The 21,468-nt window shown below is 45.9% G+C and overlaps 2 protein-coding genes across 2 annotated transcripts in view; both read right to left on the bottom strand.

The window, feature by feature from the left end:
• Positions 1-6,739, bottom strand: part of esama (endothelial cell adhesion molecule a) — a 60,679-nt gene extending 53,940 nt beyond the window's left edge. The window contains exon 1 of the mRNA XM_056411488.1: positions 6,307-6,739. Within this exon, the coding sequence (XP_056267463.1) occupies positions 6,307-6,373 (67 nt within the window). The 5' untranslated portion in view covers positions 6,374-6,739. The remainder of the gene's footprint in view (positions 1-6,306) is intronic.
• A 4,402-nt stretch (positions 6,740-11,141) lies between these two features.
• Positions 11,142-19,414, bottom strand: LOC130191942 (myb/SANT-like DNA-binding domain-containing protein 2). The gene is made up of 4 exons (XM_056411704.1): positions 18,983-19,414; positions 15,712-15,967; positions 15,575-15,638; positions 11,142-13,854 (listed from the first exon to the last, which is right to left on the bottom strand). Exons 1-4 carry the CDS (start codon positions 19,412-19,414, stop codon positions 13,011-13,013), a joined length of 1,596 nt encoding a protein of 531 aa, XP_056267679.1. The 3' UTR covers positions 11,142-13,010.
• Positions 19,415-21,468: the final 2,054 nt, after the last annotated feature.

Here is a 21,468-nt window from a genome sequence, read left to right as displayed (position 1 = left end):
GGGGTAAAAGACAGGAAGAACAGGCAGCTATTGCACAACTTCATCCTAAATTTGGGACGTTCCTGCAGGGCTTTAAATCAACCGTCACTGGACCGCCAAGTCGGTCACCTATTAGTAGTTATTACTCGTGGTTTCTATTATACTGTAGCGTGATAGGAAGAGATTTCTGACATCAGCAGTCCGACGTGAGGCTGAGAGTGGAGGGAGAATGGCCAGAAAAGCAACCAGACTGGCCTCCGTAAGCAGCTGATACGCCCTGCGTGGCTCTCTTGACTGTAAATAGTTGTTAGACGGTGTGCTGTCACTGCTGGCAGCCTCACAGAAGTCCCTAAATTAAGTGCTGGGTGTGAGGCTGACGCTGCAGTCTTGTATTGTGTGTGCGATACAGCAACCTACGCCACTATTATGACTTTCGGTAAAGCCTGCAGAAATCGAGATAATATATAAATATACTATACCTCTTGCATGTATTTATAGAAACGAACGTAAGGCCTTGTTGAGAAACTATTATTGTACCCAAATGGCGACAAGCTAACATCGGCTGGGAATAGCTCTGTTTATGTATCCCATACGCAAAACAATACACAAACCCATGTTTTACTGTCAACCAGAGATTTCTATCAACGGGCATCTTTCCAGGCGTCAATCACTTTGACGGGGATAACATCAACACGATGCCCATGTGTGCTGGGTGGAGGACTCTTCCCGTTCAAGAGAGGGCGGATGGGGAGGGACGGAAAGAGAGACGGAGGGAAGAGGAGGAGAGAGGTGACGTAACAAAGTATGTGCGCCTGTGCCTTTAAGAGACCTCAGGCCTGGGGACAAACGTTGGGAAAGTCGCCGAGTGCCTTTCTCATGACCCCTGTGAGGAGGCCTTCTTCCTTCTGCGTCCACGGATGGAGATGGGACATCGGAGGAAGCCCGGCAGAGAGACGACACGGACAAAGTGTGCATAGGTCGCAAGTTCAGTGACAAGAACACATCGACACATCTCCAGGGAACGAGCGACTGATTGTGACCTCCCATGCCTCTTTCCCAGATTTGAACATGAATGTTTGTGGAGACTTAAAAATAGTAGTATGTCAGTGAATATAGGGCAGCGGTTGAACTTGCCAAACCTCGACTGATTAGTCTTTAGAGGTCAAAGCAGCCTTTACAACACACAGCTTACACTGCACTGCTCCACATTCTTTAATCACAGCATTAATCCTGTGAATGTGACTTTAATTAAAGTAATATAATTAGGTTGCGGTGTTGACAAGACCCCAGGCCTAATCATTTCAGAATCCAACTGAGATTGAGATATTGATGTACATGACTCTGTTTAAAGTGATTTCACATTTCTCATTGTAAATTCAAGCAAACAACCATAAAAAGACTACAAAAGAACACAGAATGACTAAAAAGAGATGCACTATTATGATAAAACAACCGAACAAAGAGCTACAAAACAACAAAAAAGGAGACAAAGCGACCAAGAAAAGCATAACGACGTAAAAACACAGAATGACTACAAAGAGATTAAAAATGACTACAAAGAGATGTTAAATGACCAGTAAGAGAAACAAAACTACTACAAAGATACACAAAAAGACTACAAAGAGATGCAAAAAGACTTGAGAGATACAAAATGGCCAGAGGGAGACACAAAGCCACGACACAAAGATGCAAAATCCCCAGAATGAATTGCAAAACGACTCCATGACATCACTCTGTGTCTTTTCATCTTGTAGCCCTGCAAGAGTCACGTACTTGGACACTAGCGGTTTATGATTATAGGCCAATAACATATCGACAAACGGGGGATGTTTCACAGGATATGAGGAAGAAGACTGAGACAGAAGTATGGTGAGACTGTTGATGCCCCCCCCCCCCCCTGTGTCACTGTCAGGTTGAACCTGCATTAATCTCCCTGGCAGCTTCTTGTTCTCCGGGGGTGTAAATACATGGGATTACAACAGGCACTGACACACTTGCACAAACTGTCTCGCCGGAGGCGCAAAAGTGCAATATTGTATTTCTGTGTCATTACGTACGTCCTGATAAATCCCTCAATCTCCCTCCTCAGATCAACATTGCACCAGTTGCTGGGGACGCATACATGCTTCAAACTGCTGTAATCCCAGCTCAGAGTGGAAAGGGGCTTTGCCGCACATCCATTGGGTATTATTCTAAGAAATAGGCAATTAGAGATAAGGCCATAGTCGTAAATTGGGCGAACTGCATTCCGTGGCCCTCCCTTTGGCAGTCTCCAGGGACATCGAATATATTTTGGGATGAAGTGTCGTCAGGGTAACAATGGGGAGTGAGAGAGGAAGCAAACCAGTTGTCAGATTGTCATATATAGAGTATGCCAGTATGCCAAGCTTTAAGGCTTGTTATGGTATAATGGGGGAAGGACCAGGGCCCTAAATGGCACCGGGTTAAAATAATATTTGTAGCTAAAAATAACGCTGGCAGCCCTCGTCACGACTCAAAATCACCGAAAGTCACCACAGAAAATCAGCAGTGGCAGCACAGATGTCTCCCCCCCCCCGCCCCCCGATCCCAATGGACTCTTTGAAGCTTGTCTGGTTTGACCTTGTTCAATAACTTAAGTCCATTGTGGGACCCACCTGGAAAACAAATGAAGACGTTCTCCTACCGGATGGTGTGTCCAGGATAGAGGAGCAAATGTCCAACTGTTGGTCAATGGATAAGGCATGGCTTACACACTGCTTTGAGAAACCTTTGCAGAGGGACGTCTGGCTTCAAGATGACCTCTCTCTAGAACAAGTTGTGGTCGTACAGGTTCAGAGTTGGAGGACCGAGTGTCGACGTAATGGCTCAAACTATTCTCCTATTGTTCGGTCAAATACACCGACTTCCTAACATTGTGACGTGGCAGCAGCATGAGCTCATGAGAAGGCCTATGAATAGCACCTTGAAGCACTTGTAAAGGTTTTCGCCAATGAACCAACCATGTCTCCGACAAAATGTACATTTAAATACAACTAAACTGCCTTCTGCATTCTGTTTCAAAGGAAAGCTTTTTACTCACAGATTATAGTCGCAGCTTTAAATCATTACCTTCGCATTGAAAATGCGGAAGGTTATGTTTTGATCGCAGTGTATTTATGTATTTATTTATTTGTATGCGTGTTACTCGCATAACTCAAAAAGTATTAAACCGAATTGCATGAAATTTGGTGGGATGATTGGTTATTATCCGGGGACCATTTGATTAGATTTTGGGATCGATCGGGTCAAATGTCAAGGTCAAGGTCATGAAAAGGTCAAAGTATTCTTGAATGGCATGAAATTTGGTGGGATGATTGGTTATTATCTGGGGACCATTTGATTAGATTTTGGGATCGATCGGGTCAAAGGTCAAGGTCATAAAAAGGTCAAAATCTTCTTTTTACCATAGCCATTTTTATCCAATTGGCATGCAACTAATGCCAAATTATTCATAATTCAATGCCCAATCTTGTGATATGCGAAGGTATGCACTCTACCGAGTGCCTGTTCTAGTTTTAAACATGTGGTTGTCCAATTGTAGATTAATACAAAGAAAAGACAAACCACACGACTCTGTTAGGTTTGTTTCTGCATCCTATCATTAGAAAAATACTTCTGACAGTTAAAAAACAAACGATGCAGTTCCATTGGATGGGAACAAGATTGAACACCCACTTCAGTTTTGGCCCTGATTAGTGAGACCGTGTTGCTGTCTGCATGGCCCTAAGCCTCCCATGAATTACATACACAAACTGAATTACACGCTTTTACTGGCAAGAGAGAAATAAAACGAGACAAAAGATTAAATTCTCCCCGTGCGTCTCTTGCGTTGACTTGCCTTCGGCAAATGAATTGACGCAATCAGAACCCGGTGCATAATTGATCCAAACAGGACTTCTCTGAGGCAATCTCAATGGATCGTTGCCACCGTTAACTATTACACACTAAAGGTACTAAAAAGGCAAGTAAAACAAATAACAGTGGACAGAACCGAGGGACATATTGAAGTCGGTGCATGACTGACTAATACTGAGTATTATCAGCTTGTTTCTACCTGAACATTAACAACAAAAATACAGATCCCCATCACACCCAATAGTTTTTAGAGAAAAGGAGAATTATTACCTTTTTTATCGGAAATCATACCTCAAGATAATTACAATAATGACATCATAATTATATATTTTGTCCACAGTTGCTCAGCCCCATTTTATCTATCCATCTTGCGCTCTTTAGATTTTTCCATTTGATTCCTCGGCTGATATTTTTGTGACTAATCGCTATTTTTTTTTTAATCGATATAGCCACGTCACGATTCTGTAGAGCCCAAGTGGGCGTCACCAGATGTCTAGTTTTGTCCCGCCGTTCACTCGAAGAAAACTCACAACACACAAATCAAATGTGCTGAAATAATTCTCCCAGCCGTCATCGACAGTCTGACAACATTCTCCACTGCTCGGATTCTCGATCGAGAAATCCCAAACGAGGCCTCGGCGTGAGCGTCCGGCGGCCGCTCGCTCGCTTCCTGCCCCCGCCCCGCATCGAGGGGCCCGAGGAGCGCTTGGCTTTTCCTGTTGCCACGGGCTGCTATTCATGAACATTTCCTGCCTGCATCGTGACCGTTCCGTGTTTTCAGGACACACCTGCGGCACGATTGATGGAAAAATACACTGCCGAGATCAAGGCCGCCGCCCCCGCGCTTGTATTGTCCCGATGTACCGCGAGTGGCTACGAATCGACAACTATTCTGAAAAACCTACAAGTTAGTCGGCAGGAGGCATTACTAGCCACCTGTCCTTAACCCTCCTGTTACCTTCACATTTACTAACATATTTTACCCTCGGGGTCAATTTGACCCCAGCAATTAAAACCTCCAGAAAATTATTAGAATTAATATTGTTTCCCAAGTTTAAGTGTGAGGTACTTTATGTTTGTTTGTTGACTACCTAAATAGCCCTTTAAATATATAAAAAAGTTGATATTTCTTATATGTTTGACACAGTGAAAAACAGCATGGGGTCAAATTGACCCCAAAGAACACCGACATTAAACATTGAATGGGGTCAAATTGACCCTAAAGATAACAGGAGGGTTAAAAGGCCTGAACCGTAACTCCATCCCAGGCCTCTGTGTGGGAGATGGGCAGCCTTCCTCAGGTCATCTGCCCGACCCGAACGAGCAGATATGCCAGCACATTGATTTGTTTTGGCAACAGTGCCGAAAAGCACACACCGGCTTTCGGGGGCAGCTCTGATCAATTCAGGCGCAGTGAGAAGTCGAAGCGGAAAATGCTTTCATGTCTCCCGGAAGTCCTCTGTTGGAGTCGATACGCACTCACCTGAAGCACACGCCGGATGGTTTGCGAAAGTGTAAACGTTGGAGGCACTCACGACCGTCACGAAATGTCGATGCCGAGGGTCGAGGCGAGAGGAATGACGGGACGACGATTGAAAATGCATGACCAGATTAGTGCAAACTCACAGCCATCCCTTCATTGCTATTTCGGGAGGACAAATCAGAAGCCTTCACTTGACCTTGAGTTGCACAGAAAACTACCGTTTGAAGAAATTCTCGACGAAACCGCAGCGGCCTGTACCTGTAAAACGATGCTCGCCTTCTCGGTAGCGCTGTCAAAATTGTTACGCGATTAATAATTTATAAAAACTTCTCATTCCTTAAAACATTTGCAAAACGCTCGGGCTGCTGAACCATGCCCCAATTTATATATCAGAGATATGGTGGTGTCGGTGGGGGGGGGGGTGAAAGTAGGCTGCTTACAGTAGGAGTCTAATACATTGCTAGAGAGTGACGGTTGGGCCAATGTTGCAGCGGCTATGAAGGGATTATTATTCCCTGGAAGCCATAATCATGTGTAACACACTGGTTTCAAATCCTGTGAAAAAAAGGACAGGTGTTTCTGATTTAAGTCCCTCCCTGCACACATACAGGAGGAAATACCCCCCCAGGAGCAGACCTGAGATCAGTTATTAGGGGCGTCAGGGCGGTTTCAAACACCATTCAGCTGGAAGGAATACACTTCACATATTCAACAATTAAACATATGATAAAAGGAAACATGTTGAAAACACTCACAGGAGATATGGACTATTGCTTTGATACACTGGATGAAAATGTGTTGCATTAGTGTCACCTTGTCACCTTGTCACGAGACCAGTTTGAGGGCCAATGTGTTATAAGCATACTGTAAAATATATAATGTAGACTTTTGGGTGTGAAGTGAATTTTGTGTGGTGTGCGAAATAACAAGCATTGTTTGTTAAATTAAAAAAAGAGCGGCGCACTGACCTGAGAGCCCCCACAGCAAGGTGAGCGAGAGCAGAGGAAGTTTCCTCCAAGTAGTGCCGACCTCCATGGTGGACGCAGCCGCGGTCTCCCCGGCTCAGTGTGTTGAGCTCCGCGTCGCCTCCGGCCACAGCTCCGCTCCAAGTCCGTCAAGTGGCTTCCCGTCAAATCAGAGACGTCCGTCGGGCAAGGTGAGGTGAGGTGAGGCGAGGAGTGAGGGGGGAGGGGGGGGGAGGCACTCCTCCGGGGTGAGAATATGTCTTGAGCCGTCTCGTCCCGCGGCCGCCGCAGGAGCCCCTCTTCGCTGACTTTGCGGCGAGCTGGTGATAAAGTGAGAGGCACGTATCACCGCTTCCGACGCCGAAGGTACTGCGCGGCACTTGTCCTCCTCCTCCTCCTCCTCCTCTCAACGCTCCGCTGCATCCGCACTTCCCTCCGTGTCCAGGCGGCAGCGAGTAGCAACAACTCCGCAAGTTGTGGTCTTCTGTCATTTAGAGAGAGAGGGAGAGAGAGAGAGAGAGAGGGGGGGGTGGTAGAGAGAGAGAGAGAGAGTGAAAGACAGAGAGAGAGAGAGAGAGAAGAGCTGTACTGTACCACCTTGCTTGGCATCAAGTTTGTCATAATTTAAAGGCAACTTCCGGTTGCCAGCTTCAAGATAAAAGCCGGTCTTTACGCACACGCTTCAATTACATGCCTTGTCATGAAAGTGTGCTCTTATTGTGAAAGGACGAGCTGTCTAACGTTCGTTCTTTCGCCGCCGACATGTTGCAGCTCGACGCAGGAACACCTGTGTGGGTCATGTGCAGGTGCACGGACTACTTTTCATGTCATACGATCTGTGAACAATGTAAATGTCTTTCCCCAAAGTTCCTTAAAAATATTAACTTAAATAAAATAAAACAATGTAAAACAGTGGCGGTGGCTGTTAAAACAAATTATAAAAATGTCTGTGTGCATTGACATTAGAAGCCAAATGATTGTGAAAAACATGCTGTCATGCTTCATGTTTCTCAGATACAGATATATAAATACAGATTAAATAATTTACTTATAAAGGCATCTTCTATAAAAACATCATAGTTTATATGTCTCACCGCACTAAAAAGGGTGTTCTCGGCAGCCATACACGTGTGCTATTTGCCAAATTTGAATACACTGGCTCAAGCATTTTTTGGTCAACAACAAACCCACACTACTAAAGCTCCATCCTTTTCCCAGCCTCCCCTTGAAGATGTTTAGCTCCTGCTCTATCATGTGTGAAGAGGTGTGCCTGAAAGCAGAGAAACAGACCGGACTCAGCTTGACGTGAATTCCCAAGGTGAGCTCACCCCCCGATGTAAAAATATGTCCTGACCTGTGCTCTCCACTACGGTCAGACCCTTTTAATTTCATTTTCTAACGTTGCCCTGTTGCCCCAGCAACAAGAGCGAGGCTAATGCGGGGCGACCGCTCAATTATGAGAGGTGAACACAGGTTATTCCTGTGATTAAATCCAAAGGAGCAGGATCCAAGCCTTGTAGGGATGAGATTTTGTTGTCATGCTGTAAACTTGCATCTGGGCCTTCAGCTTGAATCTGCAGCATTCAGGGCCAGTCTGTCAAAACAGGCCTGTTTTGATTTGGCTGCAAAAATCATTTGAGCTGGCCAGAGAGGCTCATCCTGGATTCTGGACCACGCTTCTAATCCAAACAGATGAGTCCGGTCCAACGACGAGCAAACCTGACACCTGGAGGCCAAACATGGTGCTTGGTGCAATAGTTTAATATCATACTCAGAGCATCTGCATAGCACCAATCAGCTGTTGTATGTAAAGGTAATGTGGAGTAATAACTGAGGCACTGAAGTCCCTCCCCCTCTGTGTGTGTTGTAACCCAAGCTTCTCGTGCTTTGCTTACGTCTCTCTGCACCGCTGTAATGATACTCGGCCCACACATCGCCGTGGAAACCTATACAACCCCGCCTCTGCCAACTCAGCCGTCTCCATGCTGAGAGCCCTGAGAGGCCCTCTCGTATAAAACATCTTTAAAGATCATTTTTGTCTTTCCTAATCTGATATATTGTTTTGTCTCAAAAGAACATAAAAGTGCAGCAATAAACATAAAGCATTTCACCATCATCTAAATATGCAACTATACCAACGTCCATATCCTATCAAACCCAACTCCCAATAAAAGAAATAAAAGAATACTTACGAAAATAAAGAATTAGTACTTTTGCCGACTGTCATCTTAAACACACACACACACACCAACATGCCACATTCACATGTGATCATAATGTTAACAAGTGTATTTATTTATACATAAATATGAACACACACCTGGTCTGTTTTATATATGAATATGCAGCCTTCACTTATTGGCACATTGTAATAGACAAGTGTGCATAAATACATATCTACAAACATAGACTGAGCATGAACATTCATCATAATGGAATATCGGGAAGCAACTAACGATTACTTTCACCAGAGGAATCTGATTTGATCGTGAAACATGTCCAACAGGGAAGTCTTATGCATATAACGTATCAGGGTCCACTTTGGGCCCCACTTATTATCCACTGGAAACCCTCCAATGAGGAACAGCTCTGCATGCTCATAACCGGGGAGAGGGAACCACCAAGGTCTTAAGTCCAACGCTGAAAACCAGCAACATGCAGTCACCATGTTTGCTGTTGCAGGTCATGACAATGGACACGGCCGCAGAGGGAAAGAGTGCTGGGGTGTGGCGGCTTTATACCCGTCATGTTTGGTCATTCAACACAAGCTCTTCAGAGCATAAATAAACTGTTTGTAGTTCATGTGTCACCACCATCACCCCCCTGGAAACAGTATGGAGGATCCTGTGGGAGTAGAGGATATACCAGAGACATGAGGAAGACCGGAGACATGAGGAAGACCAGAGATATGAGGAAGACCAGAGACATGAGGAAGACCAGAGACATGAGGAAGACCAGAGACATGAGGAAGACCGGAGACATGAGGAAGACCAGAGACATGATGAAGATCAGAGACATGAGGAAGACCGGAGACATGAGGAAGATCAGAGACATGAGGAAGACCGGAGACATGAGGAAGACCGGAGACATGAGGAAGATCAGAGACATGAGGAAGACCAGAGACATGAGGAAGACCAGACATGAGGAAGACCGGAGACATGAGGAAGACCAGAGACATGATGAAGATCAGAGACATGAGGAAGACCGGAGACATGAGGAAGACCAGAGACATGAGGAAGACCAGAGACATGAGGAAGACCGGAGACATGAGGAAGACCAGAGACATGAGGAAGACCGGAGACATGAGGAAGACCAGAGACATGATGAAGATCAGAGACATGAGGAAGACCAGAGACATGAGGAAGACCGGAGACATGAGGAAGACCAGAGACATGAGGAAGACCAGAGACATGATGAAGACCGGAGACATGAGGAAGACCAGAGACATGAGGAAGACCGGAGACATGAGGAAGACCAGAGACATGAGGAAGACCAGAGACATGAGGAAGACCAGAGACATGAGGAAGACCAGAGACATGATGAAGATCAGAGACATGAGGAAGACCAGAGACATGAGAAAGATCAGAGACATGAGGAAGACCGGAGACATGAGGAAGAGTCGTGTCCTCCTCCTTCTTCTGGACCTACAGACACTACAGGTTGTATTTGATTTGGCGTCAGCTCTCCATGTTTCCATGTTTCAGAGTTTAACTCCATACTTCGCTCAGTAGCTCAGTAACCATGACGCCTCGATGACAACACATGGAGATTATTCAAATGTATATTCAGCGACAATTAGGTTGTTACACATTGATTGATTGATCTCTATATACATCTTCAAGATATGTCATATTTGTCTTAAATAGTATGTCACTGAGTCAGAAGTATGTTGTAAAAGAAACAGAAAAGGGAAAAACGTAACATCAATCATTAACTCCAGCCGACACTTTGTTCATGTCTTTATAAAACAAAAGAAAAAGTAGATTTGTTCCAAAGTCGAGACTTGTGAAAGGTGTGAGGCCTTGTTGTCTCTCTGCGCATGCGCATGCGTGCTGTCATCGTGGGTTCAGCCTCCCCAGAGGAACCTTTGCATCATCAGCGTGGGTCCTCATGTCTTCCGTGCTTCTGAAATCAGGTACCGGCCTTCCAGCAGCAGCTCCCGGGGGCCATCTGCTGGTCACATGGGTGCATTACAGCTGCCCACGCCCGGCGCTCCCACCAGCTGCTGCAGCCTCACGCTGGTGTGCATCAGGGGTCACGACCTCTCTGTTAAGAGGACCCTTTTTAAATCTTCATCAGCGTGCCGTATCGACATTAGTTCTTCCATTATGTTTAAATACGACAACACATACGAATGTAAATTCTCCCAACAGAGCTGTCATTGTATTCTATGAATAGAGGCAACATGCACAGCTAGGTGTTTTGAAACTTTATGTCTTCTGTAAACATGTTCCTCCCATAATCAGGACATTGTGATTGGATGCAAGAAGGTTGCCATCCTTATGAAACATCCACCTCTGAGTTGAGGTCATCGAGCTTCCGACCTTTCTATTAATAATAAGTAATTTTCCAAATTGTTTTCTGGCCACTTTAATCTTTTTTTAATAACTTTTTATTTTGCATTTTCCACAAACAGATTATTCCTTGACATCTAGGGGGGGAAATAAATAAATAATAATAATATATCTACAACTTTAATCTTTTGAGAACACGTTTTTGTTGTCATAAATTGACAACATTAAACTAGGAAATGTCGAGTTTCTTTTGAGACAATGTCCCTTCTAAAACCTTTTCAGCTTATTCTATGAATAAATGGAAGCTCAGAAACACGAGGTGACTCCAGATGCTTGCGGAGCACGAACCGTCCACATGGCGAGCCTGGACGATGGCGTGGTGGAGGACCGCTGTTCCTCTTCTCCACCGTGAGCTCACACAAACACTCGCCGGCCCGTTCTCACCGTGTGGCAAATGACAGTGAGCACCCCATTTATTGTTTTTTCAAACATGTAAACAGACAAGACGGTGACTTTAAAACAATCACATACAAGACATGGTGCCAACCAATAAAATAGAAAATATCATATTCATCTTCATATACTGTATACCCAAACAAATTAACATTGCAAGTTTGCAAAAGCCGGAATGCTCAAGAACATTGATATTTTTGAAATATATATATGTATATATATATTATATATATATACACATTATAGATATTTAAGGTAGATTTCATACACAGATTAAATATGGACTTTTCCCTTTTGATTCTTCTCTTCTCCAGTCCTCTCCTGGCACATTGCACATCACCCCAGGAACCCGATTCATAAAAGTTACAGGTCCAAGACGAGTTCACCCCTGCAGCTTCACGCTCGGCGCCCAGGCCTGCTCTCCACCCATGGAGATGTTGGCCTACCGGTACTCACAGATGCTGTCGTCGTCAGATTCTTATTTTTTTTTAAAGCACTTCCGAAACCAAAAAGGTGGATGTTGAGGATGGCACACAGCGAATCGTTGACAGGTGGATCCCAATGTAACTGTGAAGGTCCACTGGAAAACAGATCGGCTTCATACCGGTGATTCGAAACATAATTATGAACGCCCTGAACTGGTGTGGCAGTGTTTCACAATATCTCGCGACCGCCCGTGCAGGAGCAGACCGAGTCGGGCACGCCAATGTGCCCGAGAGCTCTGAAAGACCGTGAAACGAAGCCGGTGAGAAGGCCGACCGGCAAACCCGACCGCAGCGCGCCACTCGGCGGAGATGAGAAAGAAGCCCACTGTCTCTCCTGAGCTGCTCCCATCTCCACTCGACTTTTTTTATACTTTAATATTTACATTTTTTAAAAATTATTTTCCAGTTACGACTGTCAAACTAGAAAACAAAACGAAGTGGCGTTCATTCACTTTTTTTTGTATTTGTTCACGTTTTTACAAAAAGGGGTTGATTAACATGAGCGATAGCATCCAAAGCTCCTCCGCAAAATACAATAATATATGTATATTTTTTGTTTGTGAAGCACTGGTATCGGATCGACAGTGTTTCCATGAGTCAGCGGTATTTACAGCGCCGTCGTCACGCGTCTGGCTCGGCGTGCCCGGAGTATCGGCGTCGGTCGAGGGCTCGTCCTCGCGCTCGTCTGCATGGAGGCATCCCCAGCTGCACGGTGCAACACGTGCAAAAAAACACAAGGCGTAAACCGACGACTCTGGCTGCTCTGCCATGCTTCTGAGTTCAGGTCCAGACCTGGACGGTCAAAGGAAAGGACGGTTTGAGAATAAATCCACGCCGCGGTCCCTCGCTGCCTTGTTCGCTCCGTCCTCCTGAGGGAGACGGATGCATGCTGCCGTCGTCGCCTCGCCGACCCCACCCACGCTCCCCGATGAGGCAATACGCATCGACACGAAACGAGCAACGGAAACCTTTGTAGTGCACATAAGCCTTAAATAATAGGGACATACTTCTTGGACGCTGCAGCTCTGTCATACTGAAGTCGGCGTTCCCGCATCTCTGCACAATAAATCCGCTTCAACCGCAGCTCTTTTTAGACTTCACGAGGGTCCGATGACAAATCAGTTCAACAGGCTGCAAACAAAAGCCGGACTCCCGCACACATCCATGCGTTCAAACAGACGGACGCCGCTCTGCGCGTCGGATCTCGAGCCCGATCCAAAAACGGCGCCGGCTGCGTTTAAAATTATTTATTTTTTTACGACGTTTCTTTGTTGTATTTCAAAGGGCAGCCGACGGCCGTCTCCAGGCACTCCAGCAGGGAGCCCGCCGAGAGGAAGTCCAGCTCCACCTCGATGAATTTGACGTGGATGGCGACGCGCCGCGCCGCGCCCCGGTCCCCGCCGCGGCAGTTCTCCTGCAGGAAGCGCGTGACGGCGGACGGCTCGCTGTGGGCGTAGTGTTTGCCCGAGCCCTGGAAGTGCTGGAAGAGACTCTGCTGTATGGTCCGCTCCTCCGCGACGCCCAGGTAGCAGTAGGTGACTTCACCCCCAGTCCTGTCCCACGTCTCCGAAGCTTCCCCGTCGGCCCGACTCGGCGCCCCGTTCTCCGAGCCGCGGTCTTCGCCGTCGCCGGGAGCCTCGTAGCCGATGGCGTAGAGTCCGTACGCCTTGGGGATGTCCCCGGGGAGGAGGTAGTGGGAGGTGCCCTTGCCGCAGCCCGCCGCCACGGACTGGGACACGGGGATCCAGTCCACCTCCATGTGCAGCTCCAGGCAGCGCGCCTCGCTGATGGTGATGTCCAGGAACTTGTAGTAGACGTTCTTCCAGTTCATCTTCTGGACCCGGGTCATCACGACGCGGCCCTCGGGCTTCTCCGGGTTGAAGTACTCGCGGAGCCTCTTGCCCAGCGGCACCTGGGAGCTGATTTCGGCGTAGTGGTAGCGCACGTCCTCGCGCCAGCGCGTGTTGTAGCCCACGCCGAAGATGGCCAGCTTGTTGGAGAGGTGCAGCCGCGAGAACTCCGTCCACGTCTGGAAGTGCTCCCATTTCAGCTGCACCGACTCCAGGATGCGCATGACGGTCTGCATCGTTTCCCTTTTTCTGCAGAGAACCCGGCGTAAAGAACAATGAGTCGGCAGTAAAACAATATCTCCCTTGAGAAACGTGCGAAAAGATATTACTGTGAGCTGTCACGCGTAATAAAGAGCACCTTGTTATCCTCCGTGAAGTATTGAATGGCCTTTGACACAGTATATAGGGGCTACATGCACATGTAAAACAAAAGAACACAAAGAAGAGGATTTAAAACCTCTAGGGCAGGGGTCGGGAACCTATGGCTCTTTCGGTGACGGCATATGGCTCCCAGACAATTTTGAGTTGAAAAAAAAAAAAAAAAACCTCCGCCCGCCCCCCTGTAATTTTCTCTATAGCGCCAGATTACAGCAGAAGTAATTTAAGGTCCTTTTCTTAAAGACGTCTTTGTTCTTGCAGCACCAGAAGTCGCATTAAAAGCAAGACATATTGAATTTATTAGACGTTAAAAATACTTTATGGCTCTCAATGAAATATATTTAGAAATATTTGGCTTTTATGGCTCTCCCAGTCAAAAAGGTTCCTGACCCCTGCTCGAGGGTAACAACATCTATGAGGCTCTTATCTGTAATGCATTACTTATAATGCATTATAATCTGCTTATAGCATTGCATAATTATAGTAATAGCACTACATATTCACAATGCTTTATTACACTAGTCTTAACACATAATAAAGGGTTTTTATAACAAATAAGGTCAAGTAGCATATGTTATTATTTTCTTTTGCAAGGATATAGAATTCCCAGTTGTATCACATTATTATATTTTCATAATGCATTATAATCTGTGTTGTAATTCATTATATTATGAGTATAAGCGCTAGTTCCAAGTGGTAATTGAGATATTAAGAGGTTTTCTTTCTTCTATATTCTCATGCACCTGTTGACCTGGTTTGCTCTCTTTAAGTAAAGTACTAATTCATTTTACAAATTGAACCGCGTTTGGATCGTTGTTCTAGTTACTACTGGAATAAAAGCAAGAGGAATATTTATGAGTGCTTATAACTATAATAGATTTCATGATTTCCCCCCCCCCCCACAGTATAAAGTTCAGTAACTAAATATCACATTACATTATATTACTTCATAACAAAGTTATAATGCACACAAACAAAGATGGGGCGTGGAGCAGCTCACCTGGTGGAGCAGGGCTCCGTCACCTCACTCCTCTCTCAATAGGGCCTGGCTAATAAACGGCCCCAAAAATGTATCTTTAAAAAAAACCTTCATAAAAAGATTATAATATACGACAACAATGAGAATTATAGTTTACTTTGATCCTTGGTGGAAAAAATTTTAGTCAGAGACCAGCAATAATAAAGTATTATGATATATTACCTTATTGTTGTATAGCATTATGAATAGTTTGTAATAGTTTTGAGTGTTTATAACAATAATTATATATGCTATGAGCAGATTATAATGCCTTATAGACATGGGAATCAGCATAGCTTCTTCAAGAAATACAGATCCAACCCATTTCTATAAATATCTTAAAGCTATGTTCATGTAATACATAGCTTTGGGATACTGGGTCCTGACCTGCTTTAAGTGGCAGATTGAGAACTAAAGTGTGTGTGTGTGTGTGTGTGTTTGGGTGTCTGACAAATGACAAAGTTGGTTTCGCTAATGGCTATTTCCCATGACGAGGCTCATTCCCAACGTCCGGCTCACAGGTTCATATCATATGTTCACATGCGTAACTTAAGTGTGCTCTACTCGACTTACTGGATTTGTTCCGACAGCTCGATTTGAATCTGCAGAGCTCGGCTTTTCGGCACCTGCATTTCTTCTAGAGAGAAAGAAATAGAGGTGAAAGCTAATATTTCCGGGTCTTTCGCGGCTCTTTGCCCACTCGCACTCACCCGTCTCCATGTCCCCCTCCTGGAAGGCCGAGTCCAGCACCTGGTTGCACCAGTCCTCCTGGGAGAAGTCCTCCAGGGTGCTGCCGTCGGACTCCATCTCCTGGTACAGCCCGCTGCTGTTGATCAGCACCGGGGCGCAGCTCTGGGAGTCCCAGCCTCCCTGGCCGAACACCTTCTCCAGCTGCTCGATGGTGTAGCTGCTCTTCCTTTTGCCGATGCCGTGCTCCTTCACGCGGCTGTAGCAGCGCCGCAGCGTCTGGAAGCGGGGGCGGGACAAAGGGAGGCTTGGGTCAGTTCTACAGAACAGCGACTCGCAAGGGAGCACAGCTGCACAGTCGAGACGTGTTAAGTGTGAAGGCGTCGTTTGTTGACAATGCTCTTTGTGGTGAGCAAACATGATGGACCCAACAGCGCAGCAGGGGCGATGTCGTGTTCTAGGATAAACCAGGAAGTGAATGTCCCACCACAAGCTGAAAGAGGACCAGTGTCCAAGTGAGGACGTCCAGTCGTCTCATTTAGACTCGAGACTCCAGAGTTAATTTTAGATTAGATTAGATTCAACTTTATTGTCATTACACATGTACAAGTACAGAGCAACGAAATGCAGTTTGGCATCTAACCAGAAGTGCAACAGAAGTATCATAATAAATACATGATATACAAGTTAAAAGGCTGCTGTTGTCATCAGCGGTCTCCACGTGTCCAGGGGGAACGGCCTCTCCGTTGCCGGTGCCGGGGAGGCCCAGACTGCCGGTGTGCTCGGCACGGGCTCACGCCAAAGTTTAGTGTTTTATATTTATTTTCATTGATGCTCTGATGTGCACTGCTGCTGTGATTTTTGAAATTTCCCCACTGTGGGACGAATAAAGGAATATCAATCAATCAATTATGTTGCATTTTGAGAAATGCCGCCACACTTTTGACTGTTTATCTTTCGTCATTTTCTCCGTGAAAAGGTTGATGGCTACCTAGCTACATACAAACGATAGGCTGTCGTTACCGGCTGCCAGGGCGGACTCATCAGAGGAGCATCAACAAAGGGTTTCAATTGGCTCAGGCCCGTCTCTTTTCTCTGCCAGTCCGACATGTGACGGGGACACGCCCTCTGCTCTCTACACGAGGTGTGAAACCAGACCACAGTCTTCACGGCTCAAGCGTCAGCGCCGACGAACAAGACATCTGTTGAGACTCCGCCCACTCCTCCTCTCTACCTCCATCTGCCTGATGGATCGTGGAGGTCTCCATCGTGGAATATGCCTACTATGAACTATTCATACACTCTGTCATATTCATTGAATGTATTTTAACTCTAAATCTGTCCTTCTGTACACATTACATCTATTGTTCTGTCCATCCTGGAGAGGGATCCTCCTCTGTTGCTCTCCTGCAGGTTTCTTCCCTTTTTTTCCCCCTGAAGGGTTATTTGGGAGTTTTTCCTGGTCCGATGTGAGGTTTTGGGGCAGGGATGTCTATGTGTACAGATTGTAAAGCACTCTGAGACAAATTTGTAATTTATGAAATTGGGCTATACAAATAAACTGAATTGAATCTCACGGACATCTACTGTGGGCATCAGCTCTCGTCCCTTTAACTTCGTCGGGTCCAAATCGGTCGGGTCCACGACACCAGAATATAAAGCAGCAACACACACGTTACTTGACTGAAGACAAGCCTGGACGCCATGTTGTGTCCACTCATGGGACAGGGGGGAGTATACCGGTGGGATTATGACGAGACAAACTCTGTTACCTCAAGTTGTCCCTGTTGGAATTCAAATGATGAGTGAAAGGAGCAGTGTGTGTGTGTGTGTGTGTGTGTGTGTGTTAGTGCCGTCCAGCGGTCTGTGACCGGTAGCCCTCGGCTCAGCGCCTTCAGAGAACTGCAGGTAGGGAGAGGAATTTAATAAGAGGGGCTACTCTGACCAATACTCGGTTCTTCAACATGACTAAATAATAGTTTTTGAAAAAAGATAAATTCTAAACATCACAACAAAATTAGAAGTACTTATAATTGAGATGTAACTACGTATTGTTTCTAGACCACCAACAGTTATGTTTACGACAGCAAAGTATCTCTGTAAAGTAATTCATATTTCACTGGAAACAAATGAAGAAATATTAATGAAATAAATTACATTCCTGGATGAAGTTAATAAAGAATGAAATACAGCTATCTGTCAGGATCAGTCATCTACCCTCCTGTCCTCCATCCTCCTGTCCTCTACCCTCCTGTCCTCTACCCTCCTGTCCTCTACCCTCCTGTCCTCCATCCTCCTGTCCTCCATCCTCCTGTCCTCCATCCTCTAATACTTCTGTCCGTTACTATTTAATATTATGTCCTCCATCCTCTAATCCTACTGACCTCTACATTTATTAGCCTCTCCTCCATCCTCTAATCCTCCTGTCCTCTACCATGTTTTATCCTGTCCTCCATCCTCTAATCCTCCACCATTTATTATCCTGTCCTCTATCCTTTAATCCTCCTGTTCTCCACCATTTGTTATCTTGTCCTCCATCCTCTAATCCTCCTGTCCTCCACCATTTATTATCTTGTCCTCCATCCTCTAATCCTCCTGTCCTCCACCATTTATTATCCTGTCCTCTATCCTTTAATCCTCCTGTCCTCCACCATTTATTATCCTGTCCTCTATCCTTTAACCTGCTGTCCTCTAGCCCCGTCCTCCTGGCTGTGTCTCAGCCAGCAGAGAACTTAACAAAAAAAGAGCTTTTGGCCGATTGCGCCTTGTGCTCGAGTTTCATGAGAACACCTGACGCAACACCTACGAGGCCCTGCAGAACGTACCGATCTGTTCCGTTACTGCTCATGTTCGTCAACCTGTTGGAATCTAATTATGTTATATTTAATATACAGTGGAGCTGAAAAGTAAAAGATATGGGACGATGGCAAAGTCACATTAATATGTCGACACAACAGATGTCTGTTCTCTGTGATGACAGGTGTCTCTGGTCTGTCTGGAGCATGGGGATGAATGATTCAGACATGAAAGCGTTGGTGACGTGTTGATTTAACCCGAATAGAGCAATGTTGTAATAAGATAAGAAATGATGTTCATCATCACGAGGAAATAACGGAGCTAAATGAAAAGGAGGGGGGGAAAGTGATGTCTATGACCGATGCCGGCCTCTAGTTAGAGAGCTGTGTGTTTTTGAACACGCCCTGACGTCATGTCAGGTCAACAACCGGCGTCTGCGTCCCTGTCTGACGATGGAGGACGGACATGCCGCCCCCCCCACCTCCCCTCCCCATTTACCTTCATCCTCTCCCTGCACTGGGACGGGGTCCTCTCGTATCCCAGCTCCGACAGGGCTCTGGACACCCGCTCGTACATGGCGGGCCCGGGGGCCTTACCGGAGAACACGGTGCCCGCTACCTCCAGCTGCTGCATCCGCGCCTCCGTCAGCCTCTCGTTGCCCCACACCGCGATGAGGGCGTTGGTCTCGGACGGGGTCCACGACATCCCCCGGCAAGCCGTGAAGCTGTTGGAGGAGGATGAGGCCGCCGTCCGGCCCGCGGTCCCCGAGCACACGTTCAGAGGCGAGAAGCGGTTCGGCGTCGAGGGGTTGGAGTGGTATTGATTGCCGTCACTCAAATCCTCCGACTCGGGGGATGGCACCTCGGTTTTCGGTATCTTTAACGGCGTCGATATCTCTGGAGAATGCCCCGCTGTACTGGACGCCGCCATGTTGCCTCTGTTGCTAAGGGGAGGGGGAGGGAGGGAGGGAGGGTGACGTCGGGGCTGTACGCTGGAAGGCATGGGGAAAACACGGGGTGGATCCTAGCGGAGGGAGGGAGGGAGGGGGGATCCTGTGATTGTTTGAGTTGCTGGTAAACAAAAACAAACAAATAAACACCCGACGCGTCGACCGAGTCATTTTCGCGCCCTATAACTGTGACAGAGTTCTGTTTGACCGCCTCATATAACGTTATGTATGTAATGTTTGTTTGGACTTCCGGTCTGAACTTGCGCTATAGCTCCATATGTGCATCGTTACTTATTTTGATACACATTAAGGGTAAACATAAGTAACAATATCCAATAACCCACTGCAATGTATTATTCATACTGAAAGTGTTTTTTCTGAAAAATAAATACATGTATATCTGATACTTCCTTCACCACTGTGTGTTAACATGCTAATGCTCGTGCTTAGTTTAAACCATGGGAATGACATTAGAGTTTTGCAGGCTCAACCAAACAGAAGACAAACAAAGATGGTATTCGCCTATTTCATAGACATTGTGATTATAATTGTACAGCTTCTTTAACTGAGAAAAGTTAGGAAACATATTATATTCACAATAGCCTATGTTTATTGTCCACATTGGAACATTTGGGATAATTGTCTTATTTGTTTAAAAAAATGCCAATTGACAATACAATTAAAAAGTCACAAGAGTAGAATCTGTCACGCTCACAGTGATGTGTTGTCCAACAAGTCCCTGCAATCTCTCCGGAGCCTACTAGCCTATATGATACATTTTATTGGATTTTGAGTGTATAATTGGTCTTTTGATGGCTCGAGTGATGGATTATGTCATTGTTTACTTCATATTTTCCATGACAATGTGTGATTAGCGTCCCGCAGGGACTACAAGTCATTCTAGCCTCCTCTGCCATCTGTCCGGTGTTTGTGTGTGTGTGTGTGTGTGTGTGTGTGTGTGGTCAGTGAGGTCCTGACCTGGCCAAAGGGACAGGAGGATGGGGTCTACACACTAGCTGTCAAATACCGGTCAAAGACAGGAAACAGTGGCCAGTGTAACCTTTCCATGTCAAAGCTGCAGCTGTCAATGAGTTGTCATGTGTGCTGTCAGAGTGCCATGATATGTGCCTGAAGTATCTCTTCCCAATAACGACTATCTGGAAGAGGATCGACAAGAAATTATGATTTTGGGGATATTCTAAATATGTGAAAACACCAAAACTAGACCATGAAATAATGTATCATGTGTACTCAAGAAGATATATATCTTCTGCCTCTGTGCCACAGAGCCACACTGCTTGAATATTCCTTCATGAACACACACACACTCTAGTTTATGTTCAGTCAATCCTATACATACAATGTCTAGCTGACCCGAACAGTGGTCAGAATGTGTAATAATGCTCAGCTGAAAATAGTCCCCTACAAATGTGCTGCTTAGTGCTCTCTAAGTACCGTTCAGCTGCTTCTTTTTAACTGACACACTAGCTGTGTGGATATCTGGATGAAAAGGTTGGTCGGGTCATAGAAAAAGCAATGCACAGATGTACAGATGTGATTACATGCAACAATGACACTATGTATTTGTCTCTCTCTCATCAATGCACATAGATAGTTCAGAAAAACACAACACTTGTTATCATCATAACTCGAAAAGTAGACACACTGCAGAAGAGGAAGAAGTGTGTCTCCAAAGCGAGGTCGGACAAAGGGGCGATGCCGAAGCGAGAGGCCGCTCTGGTGCACTTCCTCCACAATTGCTGAATCAGACATAGAACAGAAAGGAGGGGTGAGTCGCAAGAGCCAGAGCGCTCTGGTACAAGTTCTTGTGGTTGGTGGCAGGAAACAAGTATTGCGTCATAGAGGAAGAAGAGCGAGGTGATTTGTGACAGGACCCCAAGAAGTGTGAAAACAACATAACAGATTTCTGAGAAGCGCAACATATTTCTGAGAAGCAAAGTAAAACATTGTTTTCCCGTCACAGACTGAAGCCACAAGACCCGCTCTCATGGTGCATGGCATCATGAATCTGTGT

Source organism: Pseudoliparis swirei, chromosome 3 (assembly GCF_029220125.1).
Source record: "Pseudoliparis swirei isolate HS2019 ecotype Mariana Trench chromosome 3, NWPU_hadal_v1, whole genome shotgun sequence".
In the NCBI taxonomy this organism is placed as follows: Eukaryota; Metazoa; Chordata; class Actinopteri; order Perciformes; family Liparidae; genus Pseudoliparis; species Pseudoliparis swirei.
The sequence above is the reverse complement of the archived record's forward strand: the minus strand, read 5'-3'. Positions and strand labels throughout refer to the sequence as shown.

What these genes read in the sequence shown, in the direction of transcription:
- LOC130191942 (XM_056411704.1), bottom strand. Translation starts at nt 19,414, where the DNA reads ATGGCGGCGTCCAGTACAGCGGGGCATTCTCCAGAGATATCGACGCCG. An exon ending in AGTGCAGGGAGAGGATGAAG is followed by an intron (nt 15,968 to 18,982) that starts GTAAATGGGGAG and finishes CCCCGCTTCCAG; the next exon opens with ACGCTGCGGCGCTGCTACAG. An exon ending in GGAGGGGGACATGGAGACGG is followed by an intron (nt 15,639 to 15,711) that starts GTGAGTGCGAGT and finishes CTTTCTCTCTAG; the next exon opens with AAGAAATGCAGGTGCCGAAA.